Source organism: Salmo salar, chromosome ssa15, assembly GCF_905237065.1.
Source record: "Salmo salar chromosome ssa15, Ssal_v3.1, whole genome shotgun sequence".
In the NCBI taxonomy this organism is placed as follows: Eukaryota; Metazoa; Chordata; class Actinopteri; order Salmoniformes; family Salmonidae; genus Salmo; species Salmo salar.
In genome coordinates, this window is record NC_059456.1 from 94,073,611 (window position 1) to 94,089,888 (window position 16,278).

Genomic DNA, 16,278 nt, shown 5'->3' on the forward strand with positions numbered 1-16,278 from the left:
CCATAAAACACACTGAACGATCATCAGACGAATGCTAGATCCACATTCAGTGGGATGTGTGCAAGTCTTAAATGGTCAGTAAAGGAATGAGAAGTCTAGACCGTGTGTGGAAATGACTGTGTATAAATATTACATTCTCCAACCCTGTTCCTGGAGAGCTACCCTCCTGTAGGTTTTTGCTCCAACCACAGTTGTAACTAACCTGGTTCAGTTTATCAACCAGCTAATTATTAGAATCAGGTGTGCTAGATTAGGGTTGGAGTGAAAACCTACAGGACGGTAGCTCTCCAGGAACAGAGTTGGAGTGAAAACCTACAGGATGGTAGCTCTTCAGGAACAGAGTTGGAGTGAAAACCTACAGGACGGTAGCTCTCCAGGAACAGGGTTGGAGTTAAAACCTACAGGAGGGTAGCTCTCGAGGAACAGGGTTGGAGTGAAAACCTACAGGAGGGTATCTCTCCAGGAACAGGGTTGGAGTGAAAACCTACAGGAGGGTATCTCTCCAGGAACAGGGTTGGAGTGAAAACCTACAGGACGGTATCTCTCCAGGAACTGGGTTGGAGTTAAAACCTACAGGAGGGTATCTCTCCAGGAACAGGGTTGGAGTGAAAGCCTACAGGACGGTAGCTCTCCAGGAACAGGATTGGAGTGAAAACCTACAGGACGGTATCTCTCCAGGAACTGGGTTGGAGTTAAAACCTACAGGATGGTGGCTCTCCAGGAACAGGGTTGGAGTGAAAACCTACAGGACGGTAGCTCTCCAGGAACAGGGTTGAAGAGCCCTGACATACACAGTGTGCATCCCCAATGGCACTCTATTCCCTATATAACACACTACACAATGGGCCCTGGGCAAAAGTACTGCACTATGTAGGGAATAGGGTGCCATTTGGGACAAAGTCTCAGGGCTCTATTCTTTCAGATCCACTTTAGTAGACATTCGCATAGCTGTTGTTTTGGCGGTGTTGGAGGTGGAACTACTGTCAAATCCACAAGCGGCTCCCGACATTATACCTAAAGCGGACATTGCCATTGGCTGCACGGAGTCGCATTAACAGAAAACCAGCAGCCAGCAATTCCATGCAACCTTGTTTACAAGTTGGAACCCTGGAATGTGAGATGTAATCTACAACTCCATTAGGATGATAGAAACCTTCATTATTTCATTTAATGTGTAATTATTTATATAATGCCTACACTTTCTCATTCTGAACTTCTAACAGGAGTGGAACAGGTGTGGCTTTGTGATAATGATCAAGAGCAACTTCTTACCGATTTGACATCTCCAACGTAGTTAACCCTCTGACAGCGCCAAAACATCAGCTCTGCAGCACGGCTATCGCCGGTTAACGCTTGACATGATTGAACCTAGGCCTACGTCTGGTCACATGTCTGTCAACAAGAAGACATTTCCCATGTTTCCTAACCACCCACTCTGAGCGTCATTCACTGCTGCCTGCCTGGGAAACCCTTAACACTCTCTCAAAATACATTGAAAAAGCAGAAGTAGCCCACAACCCTAGGATTGAGATGGAGAGACATAGAGGGGGTGATGAAATATCTTACACAAGGTCCAAACAAAAATGAGTGCTAAATGACTATAACACTAGTGAACACATACAGGATGGGGGCAGCAGGTAGCCTAGTGGTTAGAGTGTTGGACTAGTAACCGCAAGGTTGCAAGTTCAAATGCCTGAGCTGACAAGGTACAAATCTGTTATTCTGCCCCTGAACAGGCAGTTAACCCACTGTTCCTAGGCCGTCATTGAAAATAAGAATTTGTTCTTAACTGACTTGCCTAGTTAAATAAAGGTAAAATAAAATAAATACACCAAGACAGTTTTCTCAGTTGGTAAAATGATTATATCACCAAGCTGGTTTCTGATTTATGCGCTAAATCCCCAATGGCACCCTATTCCCTACATAGTGCCCCACTTTTGACCAGAGCCCAATGGACCCTGTAAAAAGTAGTGCACTACTTAGGGAATACTGTGCCATTTTGGACGCATACATTATATCATTATATCGTGAGTTTAGGGATCCGTCCCTGTGAGCTTCGAGATCCGTCCCTGTGAGCTTTGGGATCCGTCCCTGTGAGCTTTGGGATCCGTCCCTGTGAGTTTAGGGATCCGTCCCTGTGAGTTTAGGGATCCGTCCCTGTGAGCTTTGGGATCCGTCCCTGTGAGCTTTAGGGATCCGTCCCTGTGAGCTTTGGGATCCGTCCCTGTGAGTTTAGGGATCCGTCCCTGTGAGTTTAGGGATCCGTCCCTGTGAGCTTTGGGATCCACCCCTGTGAGTTTAATAACTTATAGGAGTAGCACAAAAGGCACTAGGGGATCAAGCCCCCTGTTTAAAACAACTCAACTGACAGAGTCCCCATTGTATTGAGGAGGAAACCAGTTCTCTTCAACCTAGAGAGGAGAGGCTAGGGGCTCACTGCAGCTCTTCAACCTAGAGAGGAGAGGCTAGGGGCTCACTGCAGCTCTTCAACCTAGAGAGGAGAGGCTAGGGGCTCACTGCAGCTCTTCAACCTAGAGAGGAGAGGCTAGGGGGCTCACTGCAGCTCTTCAACCTAGAGAGGAGAGGCTAGGGGCTCACTGCAGCTCTTCAACCTAGAGAGGAGAGGCTAGGGGCTCACTGCAGCTCTTCAACCTAGAGAGGAGAGGCTAGGGGCTCACTGCAGCTCTTCAACCTAGAGAGGAGAGGCTAGGGGCTCACTGCAGCTCTTCAACCTAGAGAGGAGAGGCTAGGGGCTCACTGCAGCTCTTCAACCTAGAGAGGAGAGGCTAGGGGCTCACTGCAGCTCTTCAACCTAGAGAGGAGAGGCTAGGGGCTCACTGCAGCTCTTCAACCTAGAGAGGAGAGGCTAGGGGCTCACTGCAGCTCTTCAACCTAGAGAGGAGAGGCTAGGGGCTCACTGCAGCTCTTCAACCTAGAGAGGAGAGGCTAGGGGCTCACTGCAGCTCTTCAACCTAGAGAGGAGAGGCTAGGGGCTCACTGCAGTTGAACTAGAGGGAGCAGCATGCAGCCCACTAACACATGCATAAATATAGTCCTGCACACTCCCTCATACATTAACAACACTTGGCTATGTGAACAACATTAAAGGTCATACAAAATGGCTTATTGTACAACACACTATGTATACTCATTCATAGACTCAGTCAACTTCATATCCCAAAGTTCTGTGGAGAGAACAATGTTTGAGTCAAGCCTCCAGACAAGACCATTGAAGTTGAAGTCATGAGTACTCTTCAACAATACTATCAAGGTGGTCAGTTGAATGGCTGCCTTAAAAGAACGGAACTGAAGAATGGAATGGAAGAATCCTTTTTCAGTCAGGTGGGTCACATGAAGAACCCTTCCAGAGTCCTTGACGTTCCATGTGTGTAGAGACATGCTGTATGTGTTCAGTCATGCTCTTCAACTTGACCTGGGTTTTTCTAAATAACTGCTCTGCTAAGAAAAGCACTAAAAACCTTTAGGCCCAGGCCCATAAAGACTAGCCCATAATAGGGACTAGCTATAGCCTGAGGGAGGGTTCTACCTGGAACCAAAAAGGGTTCTACCTGGAACCAAAAAGGGTTCTCCTATGGGGACAGCTGAAGAACCCTTTTGGAACCATTTTTTCTAAGAGTGTAAAATGCAGCTTCCACCAAACAAAGGAAAATTATTTAAATGTAATGTCCCACAAACGCTGCACACAGCTTGAATCCTTTAGTTTCAGCTGAGTGGCATCTATCAAACACACACACACACACACACACCCTCCTGACCGACTCCCTCCAGGTCGTTTTAGTGCTTTCTGACCATAGAAACAGAATAAGTAGAATGGGTAAAGCACCCCAGACCAGTAATTTAGCAGTCCAGTCATGGATCATTTCTACTTCTATTTCTATCTCTCTGTCTACTGCTGATGTCAGAGGAGGGATGAAGGAGTCACTTTGTCAGCACATTCTGTCTCATTTCACTTCACTATGGTTCACTATGGTCCACTTCACTATGGTTCACTAGACTATGATTCACTGTGGTTCACTATGGTTCACTTGACTATGATTCACTGTGATTCACTAACCCTCGTTTCCTTCCTCCAACTCATTCCACAGGAATATCCATGAGCTCATGCAAACCAGAGGGACTTGCCTGTACCATAATCAAACCTCAGAGTATGGTGCAACTCTCTGCAACACTCTGGTTATGTCCCAAAGTGCACCCTGTTCCCTATATACAGTAGGGTCCTACTTATGACCAGAGCCCAATGGAGTGCCATTTGGGACAAAGTCTCTGACAAATCTGTTAGGATGGACTCCAACCAACGCAATTAAGTAGATCAAATAATCCCAGTGTCTTCTAAAGATGTGTGTGAGCTGTTCTCGCCCGTTGGTAATGTCAGTGCAGGGCAGCAGTAGACAGCACAGTGCCAGGCAGCTAGTTCAAAGAGAGTTTTCCCTCTGCTCTCTCTATGAGCCTAGTTGAGCCTGGCTGAGTTGTTCTGTTGCCCCAGCCCAGACTTGACCACAGGAATCCAGCTGTGGAGGGGAGTGGTGCGGGGGCAAACACACAGAGACAAACGTTACACACACACACACAGAGCAGTGGTGTGGTGGCACTTTGAAAGCAGCACCACCAACACCAAGGAGAAAGTCATATGGAGAAGGTTAGCTAATAAAGCTTACCATATGCTTCACAGTCGAAACCCCTTAAAGAGAGGGAGAACAAATGCTAGGCAGGCAGCTGTTTCCAGCCACAGAAGAAAAACAGAGCTAGGACTCAGAGAGAGAGAGAGAGAGAGAAGGAAGGAGGGAAGGAAGGAAGGAAGGAGAGAGACTGAACAAGAGAGAAGAGAGGAGATGCCTTTAACACATGCTCCTGGTTAGACTTGACCCAACCATTTTATTATCTGACCACATAAAGTAGTCTAATTTAACCCAGGGGTCTCATCCCACCCCATCCTCCTCCTACCCCCCTCCCCCCATCCTCTCCACTCAGAACCTCCTTCAATTCCTCTCCCATCCACAGATGAGTGATTCTGCTAAAGTCATTAGCCCGTGGATGGATAGATATTACTGCACTGGCACAGTCTGCCCTCATTACATCATAATGTGCTGCTGCCATTCCAAAGGCCAAGGGATGTCTGGGAGCTGCCTATCTCTGTCTGAGAGGAGGACGCTGCCCCACCAGATACAGACACATACGCTCATCCTTAGTACACACACACACACACACACACACACACATCCGTACACACCGGAAACACACTGGGAGAAGATGGAAGAATGTGATGAGAATATTCAATTTATGGAAAACAGTTATTAAATACCATTTATGGAAAACAGTTATTAAATACCATTTATGGAAAACAGTTATTAAATACCATTTATGGAAAACAGTTATTAAATACCATTTATGGAAAACAGTTATGAAATAGCTCTTATGCTGATTTGTTTATTTCCTTAGAAAATTCTACCATTCATCTTGTAACAAAATTGAGACAATTTTTTATTCAATGAAAATATGACCAATAGAAACGTTTTACCCCATCTTATGACCAATATAAATGTTTTACCCCACCTTATGACCAATAGAAATGTTTCCCCCCATCTTATGACCAATAGAAACATTTTCCCCCATCTTATGACCAATAGAAATGTTTCCCCCCATCTTATGACCAATAGAAACATTTTCCCCCATCTTATGACCAATATAAATGTTTTCCCCCATTTTATGACCAATAGAAACCTTTTCCCCCATCTTATGACCAATAGAAACGTTTCCCCCCATTTTATGACCAATAGAAACATTTTCCCCCATCTTATGACCAATAGAAACATTTTCCCCCATCTTATGACCAATAGAAACATTTTCCCCCATCTTATGAAGACTATAAATGTTTTCCCTCATCTATTGTATCAAACAGAGTGAGATTGTTTTTAGAGTATAGTCCCATTCCCTCTGGGAAGAAAACCCCTGGTGTGATCTGAACTCTAATCATGGCCAGCTAGCCAAGCCATGACCCTCTCTTCCTGACTACCTCCAACTTCAAGATGGTGTGTGTGTGTGTGTGTGTGTGTGTGTGTGTGTGTGTGTGTGTGTGTGTGTGTGTGTGTGTGTGTGTGCGTGTGTGTTGATGCGTGTGTGTGTGTGTGCGCGTCTCCCTCTCTTCCTGACAACCTGGAGCTTTGAAGTCTCTTTACCTCCTCAACAGAGGTAGCAGCCCGCACAGACCACTGTAACCATAACAGCACTAAAACATGTTGTCTGTCTCGCAACGAGACACAAAGTCAAGGAAGTGTCTTGTGGTGATGACAGGGAGGATGAAAAGCTATCCTTCAAGTTACGACAGTAGTAGATAATAATAAACTATCTATCTATTATTGGTGTATTTGTCCATGTGTTATCCAATTCAACCTGTTACATATCACTTAGTCTCTTGTGACAAACTGTCATAGACGTATGTTTCACAAGTTTGGATGGCACATTACAATACAGCGAGTAGTGCAGAGTAGAGTACAGTACAATACTGGCTACAGTACAGTGAGTAGAGTACAATACAATACAGTACTGAGTACAGCACAATACAGTACTGAGAACAGTACAGTGAGTAGAGTACAATACAATACTGAGTACAGTACAGTGAGTAGAGTACAATACAATACTGAGTACAGTACAGTGAGTAGAGTACAATACAATACAGTACTGAGTACATCACAATACAGTACTGAGAACAGTACAGTGAGTAGAGTACAATACAATACTGAGTACAGTACAGTGAGTAGAGTACAATACAATGCAGTACTGAGTACAGTACAGTGAGTAGAGTACAATACAGTACTGAGTACAGTACAGTGAGTAGAGTACAATACAGTATTGAGTACAGTACAGTGAGTAGAGCACAGTAGAGTACTGTACAATACAATACAGTACAGTAGAATGCAATACAGTACAGTAAATTACAATACAGTAAAGAAAAGTAGAGTAGAGTACAGTCCAGTATATTATACTGTACTCTACTGTATTGAACTACACTCTACTTCACTGTACTGTACTGTGCTCTACTGCACTCTATCCTACTCTGCTCTGCTGTGCTGCTCTGTGATGTCCAAACTTGTGAAACATGAGGAGATGGAAATTCATATCTATAATTATGTGTTTCTGTGTAGTACAGATCAGGGACCCATGATGGAATTCCGTTACCGGGTGTAAATCCACTTCACTTATTGCAGTTCAACAATAAAAAAAATATGACATCTTTTAATCTTAATTCGGAGTAGATATTTAACAGCGTTTTTGGAGAATGTGGTCGCATAAAAAAACGGAGGTAGATTTTACTGTAATTCCGTTACCACTGTTTGCACCTGCACAATTCTTCTACTAAATTACTTTTTGTAAAATGTTCAGTGGAAATTGTTAAAGATAGTCCTTGTGCATAGAGTTGTATGGTTTGCTAAACTTTGAAATCAATGGTTTTTGTTTGGCACACATTTTAATGTGAAAGAAACTGAGTCAAAGCATAATTCTGTTACCGTGGAATTTCCCTTTAAGAACTCAAGTTTCTAACCAAAGGCCATGAGAGGACACATAACATGCCCCCTGCTGCAGTGCTTTGCCCTCTGGAAAATATGTCTAAAAGCAACTGCTTCTAACTGTTTCTGCATGACCTCCACCAGCCATGCCTAAGTGAGAACAGCTTCTAGCTGAGCTTGGCCTTTGATTACCCCCCACTGGCTCCTGCAGGCAGTCCTCTATGTGGGGTGATGATGTGAAATATTTGGGTATTTGATATAATAGTTTGTCATAATAGCTGGGAGCTGAGACTTCAGCACAGCAGTCAACAAGTGCAGGGATGCGATGGGGATAACATAGAAAAGCAGGGAAAAGTCATTAAAAGTGGGATATTTGTATAGACGACGGTGGTAGGCCTGATCACCAACAACAATGAGAAAGCCTACAGGGAGGAGGTCAGAGACCTGGCAGTGTGGTGCCAGGACAACAACCTCTCCTTTAACGTCAGCAAAACAAAGGAGCTGATAGTGGACTACAGGAAACGGAGGGCCGAACCCGGCCCCATTCACATCGACGGGGCTGTAGTGGAGCGGGTCGAGAGCTTGTTCACATCACTAAGGATCTATCAAGGTCCACACAAACCAACACAGTCATGAAGAGGGCACAGCAATGCCTCTTCCCCTTCCGGAGGCTAAAAAGATTTGGCATGGGTCTTCAGATCCTCAAAAAGATCTACAGCTGCACCTGAGAGCATCTTGACTGGTTGCATCACACCTTGGTACGGCAACTGCTTGGCATCTGACCGAAAGGCACTACAGAGAGCAGTGCGTACGGCCCAGAACATCACTGGACCTCTATACCAGGCGGTGTCAGAGGAAGGCTCTAAAAATTGTCAAAGACTAGACTGTAGTCTCTGCTACCGCACGGCAAGCGGTACCAACGCAAGGCAAATCTGGAGCCAACAGGAACCTGAACAGCTTCTACCCCCAAGCCATAAGACTGCTAAAGCTGTCATCAAGGCAAAGGGTGGCTACTTTGAAGAATCTCAAATATAAAATATATTTTGATTTGTTTAACACTTTTTTGGTTTCTACATGATTCCATATGTGTTATTTCATAGTTTTCTACAATGTAGAAAATAGTAAAATAAAGAAAAACCCTGGAATGAGTAGATGTGTCCAAAATGTTGACTGGTACTGTACATACTCTATGTACCTCAATGACCTCGTACCCCTGCACACCCAGTACTGGTACCCCATGTATATAGCCAAGTTATCATTACGCATACTATGCAGCCTCTACTACACTACTCACAGACTGTAGTAGAGGCTGCATAGTATACAGTGCCTATGGAAAGTATTCAGACCCCTTGACTTTTTCCACATCTTGTTACGTCACAGCCGAATCCCAAGAGTGTGCAAAGCTGTCCTCAAGGCAAAGGGTGGCTACTTTGAAGAATCTACAATATAAAATAGATTTTGATTTGTTTAACACTTTTTTGGTTACTACATGATCCCATATGTGTTATTTAATTGTTGTGATGTCTTCACTATTATTCTACAATGTAGAAAATAGTAAAAATAAAGGAAAAAAACTGAATGATTCGGTGTGTCTAAACTTTTGACTGGTACTGTATAAAAACATGTTTTTGCTTTGTCATTATGGGGTATTGTGTGTAGATTGATGAGGGGGGAAAACGACTTAATCCATTTTAGAATAAGGCTGTAACATAACCTGTTAGGGCTAGGGGGCAGTATTGACACGGCTGGATAAAAAACGTACCCGATTTAATCTGGTTACCACTCCTACCCAGTAACTAGAATATGCATATACTTATTACATATGGATGGAAAACACCCTAAAGTTTCTAAAACTGTTTGAATGGTGTCTGTGAGTATAACAGAACTCAAATGGCAGGTCAAAACCTGAGAGATTCCTTTACAGGAAGTGGCCTGTCTGACCATTTCTGGAACTTCTTTGCCATCTCTATCTTTTACTAAGGATCTCTGCTCTAACGTGACACTTCCTACGTCGTCCATAGGCGCTCAGAGCCCGGGAAAAACCTGAATGTCGTCATCCCAGCCCCAGGCTGTAACACATTTTCTCAAGTGGCCGATCAAGGGACTCTGGGCTTAGGCGCGTGACCTGACCGCCCCCGTCTTTGTGATTTTTTCCTCTGTTTGCCGAAAAGGAGATTCCCGGTCGGAATATTATCGCTTTTCTCACGAGAAAAATGGCATAAAAATTGATTTTAAACAGCGGTTGACATGCTTCGAGTACGGTAATGGAATATTTAGAATTTTTCTTGTCACGAATTGCGCCATGCGCACGACCCTTCTTTACCATTTCGGATAGTGTCTGGAACGCATACGAACAAAACGCCGCTATTCGGATATAACGATGGATTATTTTGGACCAAACCAACATTTGTTATTGAAGTAGCAGTCCTGGGAGTGCATTCTGACGAAGACAATAAAAGGTAATCAAACTTTTATAATAGTAAATATGATTATGGTGAGTGCTAAACTTGCCGGGTGTCTAAATAGCTAGCCCGTGATGCCTGGGCTATGTACTTAGAATATTGCAAAATGTGCTTTCACCAAAAAGCTATTTTAAAATCGGACATATCGAGTGCATTGAGGAGGTCTGTATCTATAATTCTTAAAATAATTATGCTTTTTGTGAACGTTTATCGTGAGTAATTTAGTAAAATGTTAGCGAATTCCCCGGAAGTTTGCGGGGGGTATGCTAGTTCTGAACGTCACATGCTAATGTAAAAAGCGGGTTTTTGATATAAATATGAACTTGATTGAACAAAACATGCATGTATTGTATAACATAATGTCCTAGGGTTGTCATCTGATGAAGATCCTCAAAGGTTAGTGTTGCATTTAGCTGTCTTCTGGGTTTTTGTGACATTATATGCTAGCTTGAAAAATGGGTGTCTGATTATTTCTGGCTTGGTACTCTGCTGACATAATCTAATGTTTTGCTTTCGTTGTAAAGCCTTTTTGAAATCGGACAGTGTGGTTAGATTAACGAGAGTCTTGTCTTTAAATAGCTGTAAACTAGTCATATGTTTGAGAAATTGAAGTAATAGGATTTTTAAGGTTTTGAAAATCGCGCCACAGGCTTCAAGTGGCTGTTACGTAGGTGGGACGAATTCGTCCCGCGTAGCCCATAAAGGATAACGAATGTGGAAAAGGTGAAGGGGTCTGAATACTTTCTGAATGCACTGTATATAGTGTAACAGAGAGTCTTGAAGAGACATTCATGTCCCTATAGGTGGAATGATACAGTTACAGAGTACAGTATATAAAAGAGACAGGCATTCTCAGGAGAGATGTTGATTGGTTCAGTAATTAGCTGTAAGAGTATCATGGTAGAGTAGAGTAGAGTAGAGTAGAGCGTCATACCAAGAAGATACCAGCTGCAGTGTTTCTGGGACATGCCAATAATGTTACTGTAAAGTCCACACACAGACGCTAAACTCAGGCTGGGTGTGGTGTGATGTGGTGAGGTTGATCATATAAGCGGGAAACACTGGACAAACACTTGTGCGAAAACACATTTGTAGAGGTTTAACAGTACTTACTGACATGGTCAGCAGAAGCCATACTGGCTCAGAAACAATGCTTTGATTCATGGCGGAATGAAGAGAATTAGTATTTTTTTGTTTGGATTCTTAAATTGGTGGTTTGGAGAGATGTGGTTTGAGGACAGTTTGTTTTGAAAGAATGATAAGGAACTTTGCTTTCAAATGTAAGAATAAGATATAATTTGCATAACCACTGCCCATAACTATGCTATTGACACAGCTATGTAGGAAAATATTCCAATGGTGGTGAGAGTTTGTCACAATAACAAATGTTATTATGATTAAAATGTGTTAAAGTCATTCTAAATATATTATCAACCATAATGAAGGCATATAGCCCACTATTTCCTAATTGACATTACAGGGATTATTGTGCTATACTATCCATCACCGGGTGTCTACTATCTTCTGGAATCCAAGGTATTCCATTCCAATAAAAACTATGTCCACCAACTTCTTTTTTAGGGTTCATTAGGATGACAGACACACTTGACACTTAAACTGTGTCGCTGAATGGGTAAAGTGTGTTTTGATTGTGTAGGCTACACAGCATCACAAAGCCCCAGCACAACTCAAGCCTGCAGATGGGCCAAGATGGTGAGCCATGGCAAGATGGTGAGCCATGGCAAGATGGTGAGCCATGCCAAGATGGTGAGCCATGGCAAGATGGTGAGCCATGCCAAGATGGTGAGCCATGCCAAGATGGTGAGCCATGCCAAGATGGTGAGCTATGCCAAGATGGTGGGCCATGCCAAGATGGTGGGCCATGCCAAGATGGTGGGCCATGCCAAGATGGATGGTGAACCATGTGAAGATGGTGAGCAGAGCAATAGAGGAGATTGGGTGGTTCTCTTGTACGATCTCACGGGTGTGGGAGTTTTAGGGGAATTCAGAAAATGTTGTTGTTGGAAGCTGTCAGCGAATGATCTGAAAGCGACTGTGCATAAATTTTAAATTCAAAAAAGGGAATTCCATAACGAGAATTTGGGCCATATACATGTCATTAAAGGTTTGATAATAAAAGTGAAATGTTACTCTGAAAATGAGCCAATTCTTGCACAAGGCACTAGACTTCAGTAAATTAGCCCAAAGCCTCGAGCTGACTTTTTGGAAACAAAAGAACCGCAGGAGCGAGAGGGGGAGAAACAGAAAGCAGATGGGGGTGGGACAGAATGGGTCTGCCAATTTAGAATACCACTATCAGCAACTATATCATTAGAGCGGAATAAAGGAAAAGTGGGATAGTTTAGTTTTGCTCACTATTATAATGACCTATTTCTTTCCACAAGGACACACGAGACTATATAAACAGATCCACTGTCTTACTGTAGACCACAGTGCACTAGCCTGAGAAATATTGTCTTGATTAACCATTTGTGTTAGATACATTGTTTGTTTTCCCTGTGTTACTGATGTTAGAGACCTGTTGGGGGTACCCAAACAACTGATCCATATGATAAAAGGAATATCTTAATTCAAAAAGAAGTGTTGCTTGTGTGAGCTGTTTCACCTAATCAAAATAAACTTTAGGCCACTAATTTAAAGGAAAACGTCACACATCCTCTTAAAGCCTACCATATGGTAGGTAATATGGTCTGTACTCATGATAAATGGTCTGCACTGTATCACGTCAGCATGACAGATCAGTAGGTAGCCTCATGTTTTTTATGTTAATTGTGCGCTTTTGAAGTTTGATATGGCCCCTCTGTGACAGTCTGGAACACAGGAAACCAAACCCAGAAGCCATTCCAATTCAAACATTTATCTGAGGCAACAGTCACTTACCAAAACTAAAGCAAATCTCTCCTCCAACTCCGACTGGTCAGGAATGGGCACTTTCAACGGCATTATATGATGCTTCATATTGTCCGACTGTCCATCCACACTCTCAATATTCCCCATGGTTAAAATAAGTAATATATCCTTTAAGTAAAATGAATTAAGTTCCTTCTTACGACGTTATTCCAGAGTTTTTACAAAAGTGGAAAGTTCACTCTGTTCCTCCAAAATGCACCAGTGCGTTATTCCAAATCACAGCCACTTCTGTTTCAAACGTTTCAGTTTAAATCAAAAGTTTTACACCGCACCAGTTTCATTCTGCCTCAATTAAAAATAACTGCTACTTTTGCATTTGTAAAGAACACTAATACGTAATTTACTCTAAACGGAACATCATCTCAACAGCAACAATGAGGATACAATTGTTTTCTGTTCCAAAGAATGGTCTCCGATTTACCCGGCCAATCCATTTCCATTTCTTTCTGTGAATTCTTCTTTCAATAATAATCCAACCAAAAGCAAGGCTATTTAGTTGCTGAGCTGAATTTTCTTGGCTACGATGCCTTTCCATTCATTATCGTTGTGGGATCCTGACTGGAAGACTCTTCGATGTTGCTTCCACTCAGAAGGCAGGGTTTCTGCCATTTCCCCGCCTCTTTCTTCAAAGGAAAGCCCTCTCTATTGATCCGTTGGCTTTTCAATCACGCTCTCTCTCTCTCTGCTTCTCACTCACATCTGTTATAGTTGAGATATGTAGCAGGGTCTATGGGTAGATTTGGTATCAGCACTTTATTGCCACCTGGTGGTTAGACACTGGAAGTTCAGTAATCATGACTACAGCGCCAACAATATGCATACATCACATACACAATGTATTTATCGCTTGACGCCAATAAGTCTTCAGTCTAGTCTACAAGGGGTATACAATATTTCCGCTAATGTTATAATGAGATATTTATTGCGTTACAAATGGCACCCTATTCCCATAGGGCTCTGGTCAATAGTAGTGCTGTATATGGTTATATGGGGAATAGGGTGTCATTTGGTACGAAGGCGATGTCTGTCAGAAGAGGTGAGTACAGGACGAGGGAAGATTGGGATCATCTTGATTTATCAGAAGATTTTAAAAAGTTGACATTTGTTTTGTCGCCCAGCATAAAGAAGACCAACAGACTGGGATTTTGAATGTGCAAACGTTTAATGAAAGTGCGACGACAGACATGTGGCGATTGTTATGCATGTGTGAAAGCGCAGAAGCTGTTCTCTCTCTACGTCTCTCTCTTATACAACATGTTTAATACTTTTTTCTTTTAATTTGCCAACAAACTTTCAAGTATTTTAATAAATGTTTCAAGCCTTGTCAGTGAGATGACAGTGGGGGAAGAACATTTCCCTGCCACAAAATTAGCTCACTTCTTTCGCAGGTGACCTGGACACAAATTAAGTCCAGTCCTGGACTAAACAGCACTCTCCATTAAATCTCCATTGAACATGCTTCTTAGTCCACGAAAAGGCTTCATATGTGTCTAGGAATCCGGCCCTTTGGGTGTATTTTGTCTAAGACTTTGTGTTTTGTAACACACAACTTGTAACATGACTGATTGACTGACGTATTGCAGAACTCAGGCCACTACTGGCACAACAAACATACAAATACATTCAATTACACACAAACATACTGTATATGACACAATGCTGTCTTGGATTGTGAACATACACATTCATGATATAGCTACATATTTAACTTCTACACATATAATGTTCTCTTTATCAAATAAAAGCACAGTGATTCAGACTGTGCATTACTGTGTGTTTTCAGTGGCAAATGTGATGTCTGGGTCATTTCCTAACACTTTTCCTGAATTATAAAATCAGCTTTTAAATACATCTGATAAAACATACAAAACTTCTTCATTTGGAACAGAATGAACGCAATCAGTAGATCATAAACATTCTCAATCTTCTCAGAAATGACACCGTGTTGGAATATAGAAGGCACAATTAGAAACACAAAAACACTAACAAAAGCATTGATTAAATAAAAGTTTTTTTAACAAAGATAAAAGTAATAACTTCAGGATTGTAAACATCCATGATGGCACATAAACGCTCTGAAACTACAGGGTAACATTTCAGCAGCCTCATCATGATATCTACCGGTACCCGTTACTCAGTATGTTGGGACTTGGTCTCAATTAACACTCATCTCAAGATGGTTGATATAGTTTTGCAATAAAACAAATGAAACAATGCAACAAAGTAAGAAAGTACCCTCTGAGAACAATTACTTTTGTAGTAAATAAGAACTAAAGTGATGAGAACAACTCAAAATACCTGAAGGTTTAAAATGTTCCGAATTTTTGCTGCATTTTCTGAACTATGGGGTTGATAAAATACTTTGTGCTTTTCAAGATAGATTCCTTTAGGAGCGATATAGTTGCCTTCATATCAAATATCTACTCAGACAAAAGATTCTAAAGAACACTTTTTCAGACTCGAATTAGGAATTCTAGAATTTAGGAATTCTTTCTTACAGAGCCTACCTAAGACGGTAGGTAATAAGACGAAGCAAATCTATCATTTGTAATTATTCAATTCACAGATAAATTGTGATATTGTTGGGATGATAGGTAATATAAGCGATTCTTCAGTGGTGGTCCCATTGTGCATTAGCTGAATAAAAATATAAAATAAACCATACAGAAGAAGCAACAGTAAAAGTACCATTGCACTGCAGGAAAGTGTGGCCATCCTCTCATCTAATTTGTCTCCTCTACTAAATCGTACCTGAGAAAGTAGGAGATCTTATCAATCAAAGTAATGTGGAATGACTATGAACAAATTTAGAAGAGGTAGCACATGGGAAGTCACTTACCATTGTGTGTCGCCATTCTCCAGGTCTACCTGGTCAAGATCTAGCTGTAACTAAACAGAACGACAAAAACAGTTCACCTCACTTGGAGAAGTCCATATTACATTAGAAGGATTAAATGGGATAAATAATTAGAGAAAATACAGTACCAGGCAAAAGTTGGGACACGCCTACTCATTCCAGGTTTTTATTTTTACAATTTTCTACATTGTAGAATAACAGGGAAGACATCAAAACTATGCAATAACACACATGGAATAATGTAGTACCCAAAATAAGTGTTAAACAAATCAAAATAGATTGTATATTTGAGATTATTCAAAGTGGCCACCCTTTGCCTTGTTGACAGATTTGCACACTCTGGAATGCATTTCAATTAACAGGTGTGCCTTGTTAAAAGTTACTTTGTGGAAATTCTTTCCTTCTTCATGTGTTTGAGCCAATCAGTTGTGCTGTGACAAGGTAGGGTGGTATACAGAAGGTAGCCCTATTTGGTAAAAGACCAAGTCCATATTATGGCAAGAAC

At 41.9% G+C, this 16,278-nt stretch overlaps 2 protein-coding genes across 7 annotated transcripts in view; both read right to left on the bottom strand.

Moving 5' to 3' along the window:
* LOC106592748 (formin-like protein 3) overlaps positions 1-13,595 on the bottom strand; it is a 119,749-nt gene extending 106,154 nt beyond the window's left edge. For 2 of the 4 annotated variants that reach the window (XM_045696307.1, XM_045696308.1), the window contains exon 1: positions 12,887-13,595. In XM_045696307.1, coding sequence (XP_045552263.1) covers positions 12,887-13,003 — 117 coding nt within the window. In that variant the 5' untranslated portion in view covers positions 13,004-13,595. The remainder of the gene's footprint in view (positions 1-12,886) is intronic. The other 2 variants (XM_045696309.1, XM_045696306.1) reach the window with 1 other exon arrangement.
* A 464-nt stretch (positions 13,596-14,059) lies between these two features.
* The window catches only part of LOC106572666 (extended synaptotagmin-1), a 47,239-nt gene continuing 45,020 nt past the window's right edge, over positions 14,060-16,278 (bottom strand). For all 3 annotated transcript variants that reach the window (XM_045696304.1, XM_014147039.2, XM_045696305.1), the window contains 2 exons: positions 15,756-15,805; positions 14,060-15,667 (listed from right to left, as the gene is read on the bottom strand). In XM_045696304.1, the coding sequence (XP_045552260.1) occupies positions 15,640-15,667; positions 15,756-15,805 (78 nt within the window). In that variant the 3' untranslated portion in view covers positions 14,060-15,639. The remainder of the gene's footprint in view (positions 15,668-15,755; positions 15,806-16,278) is intronic.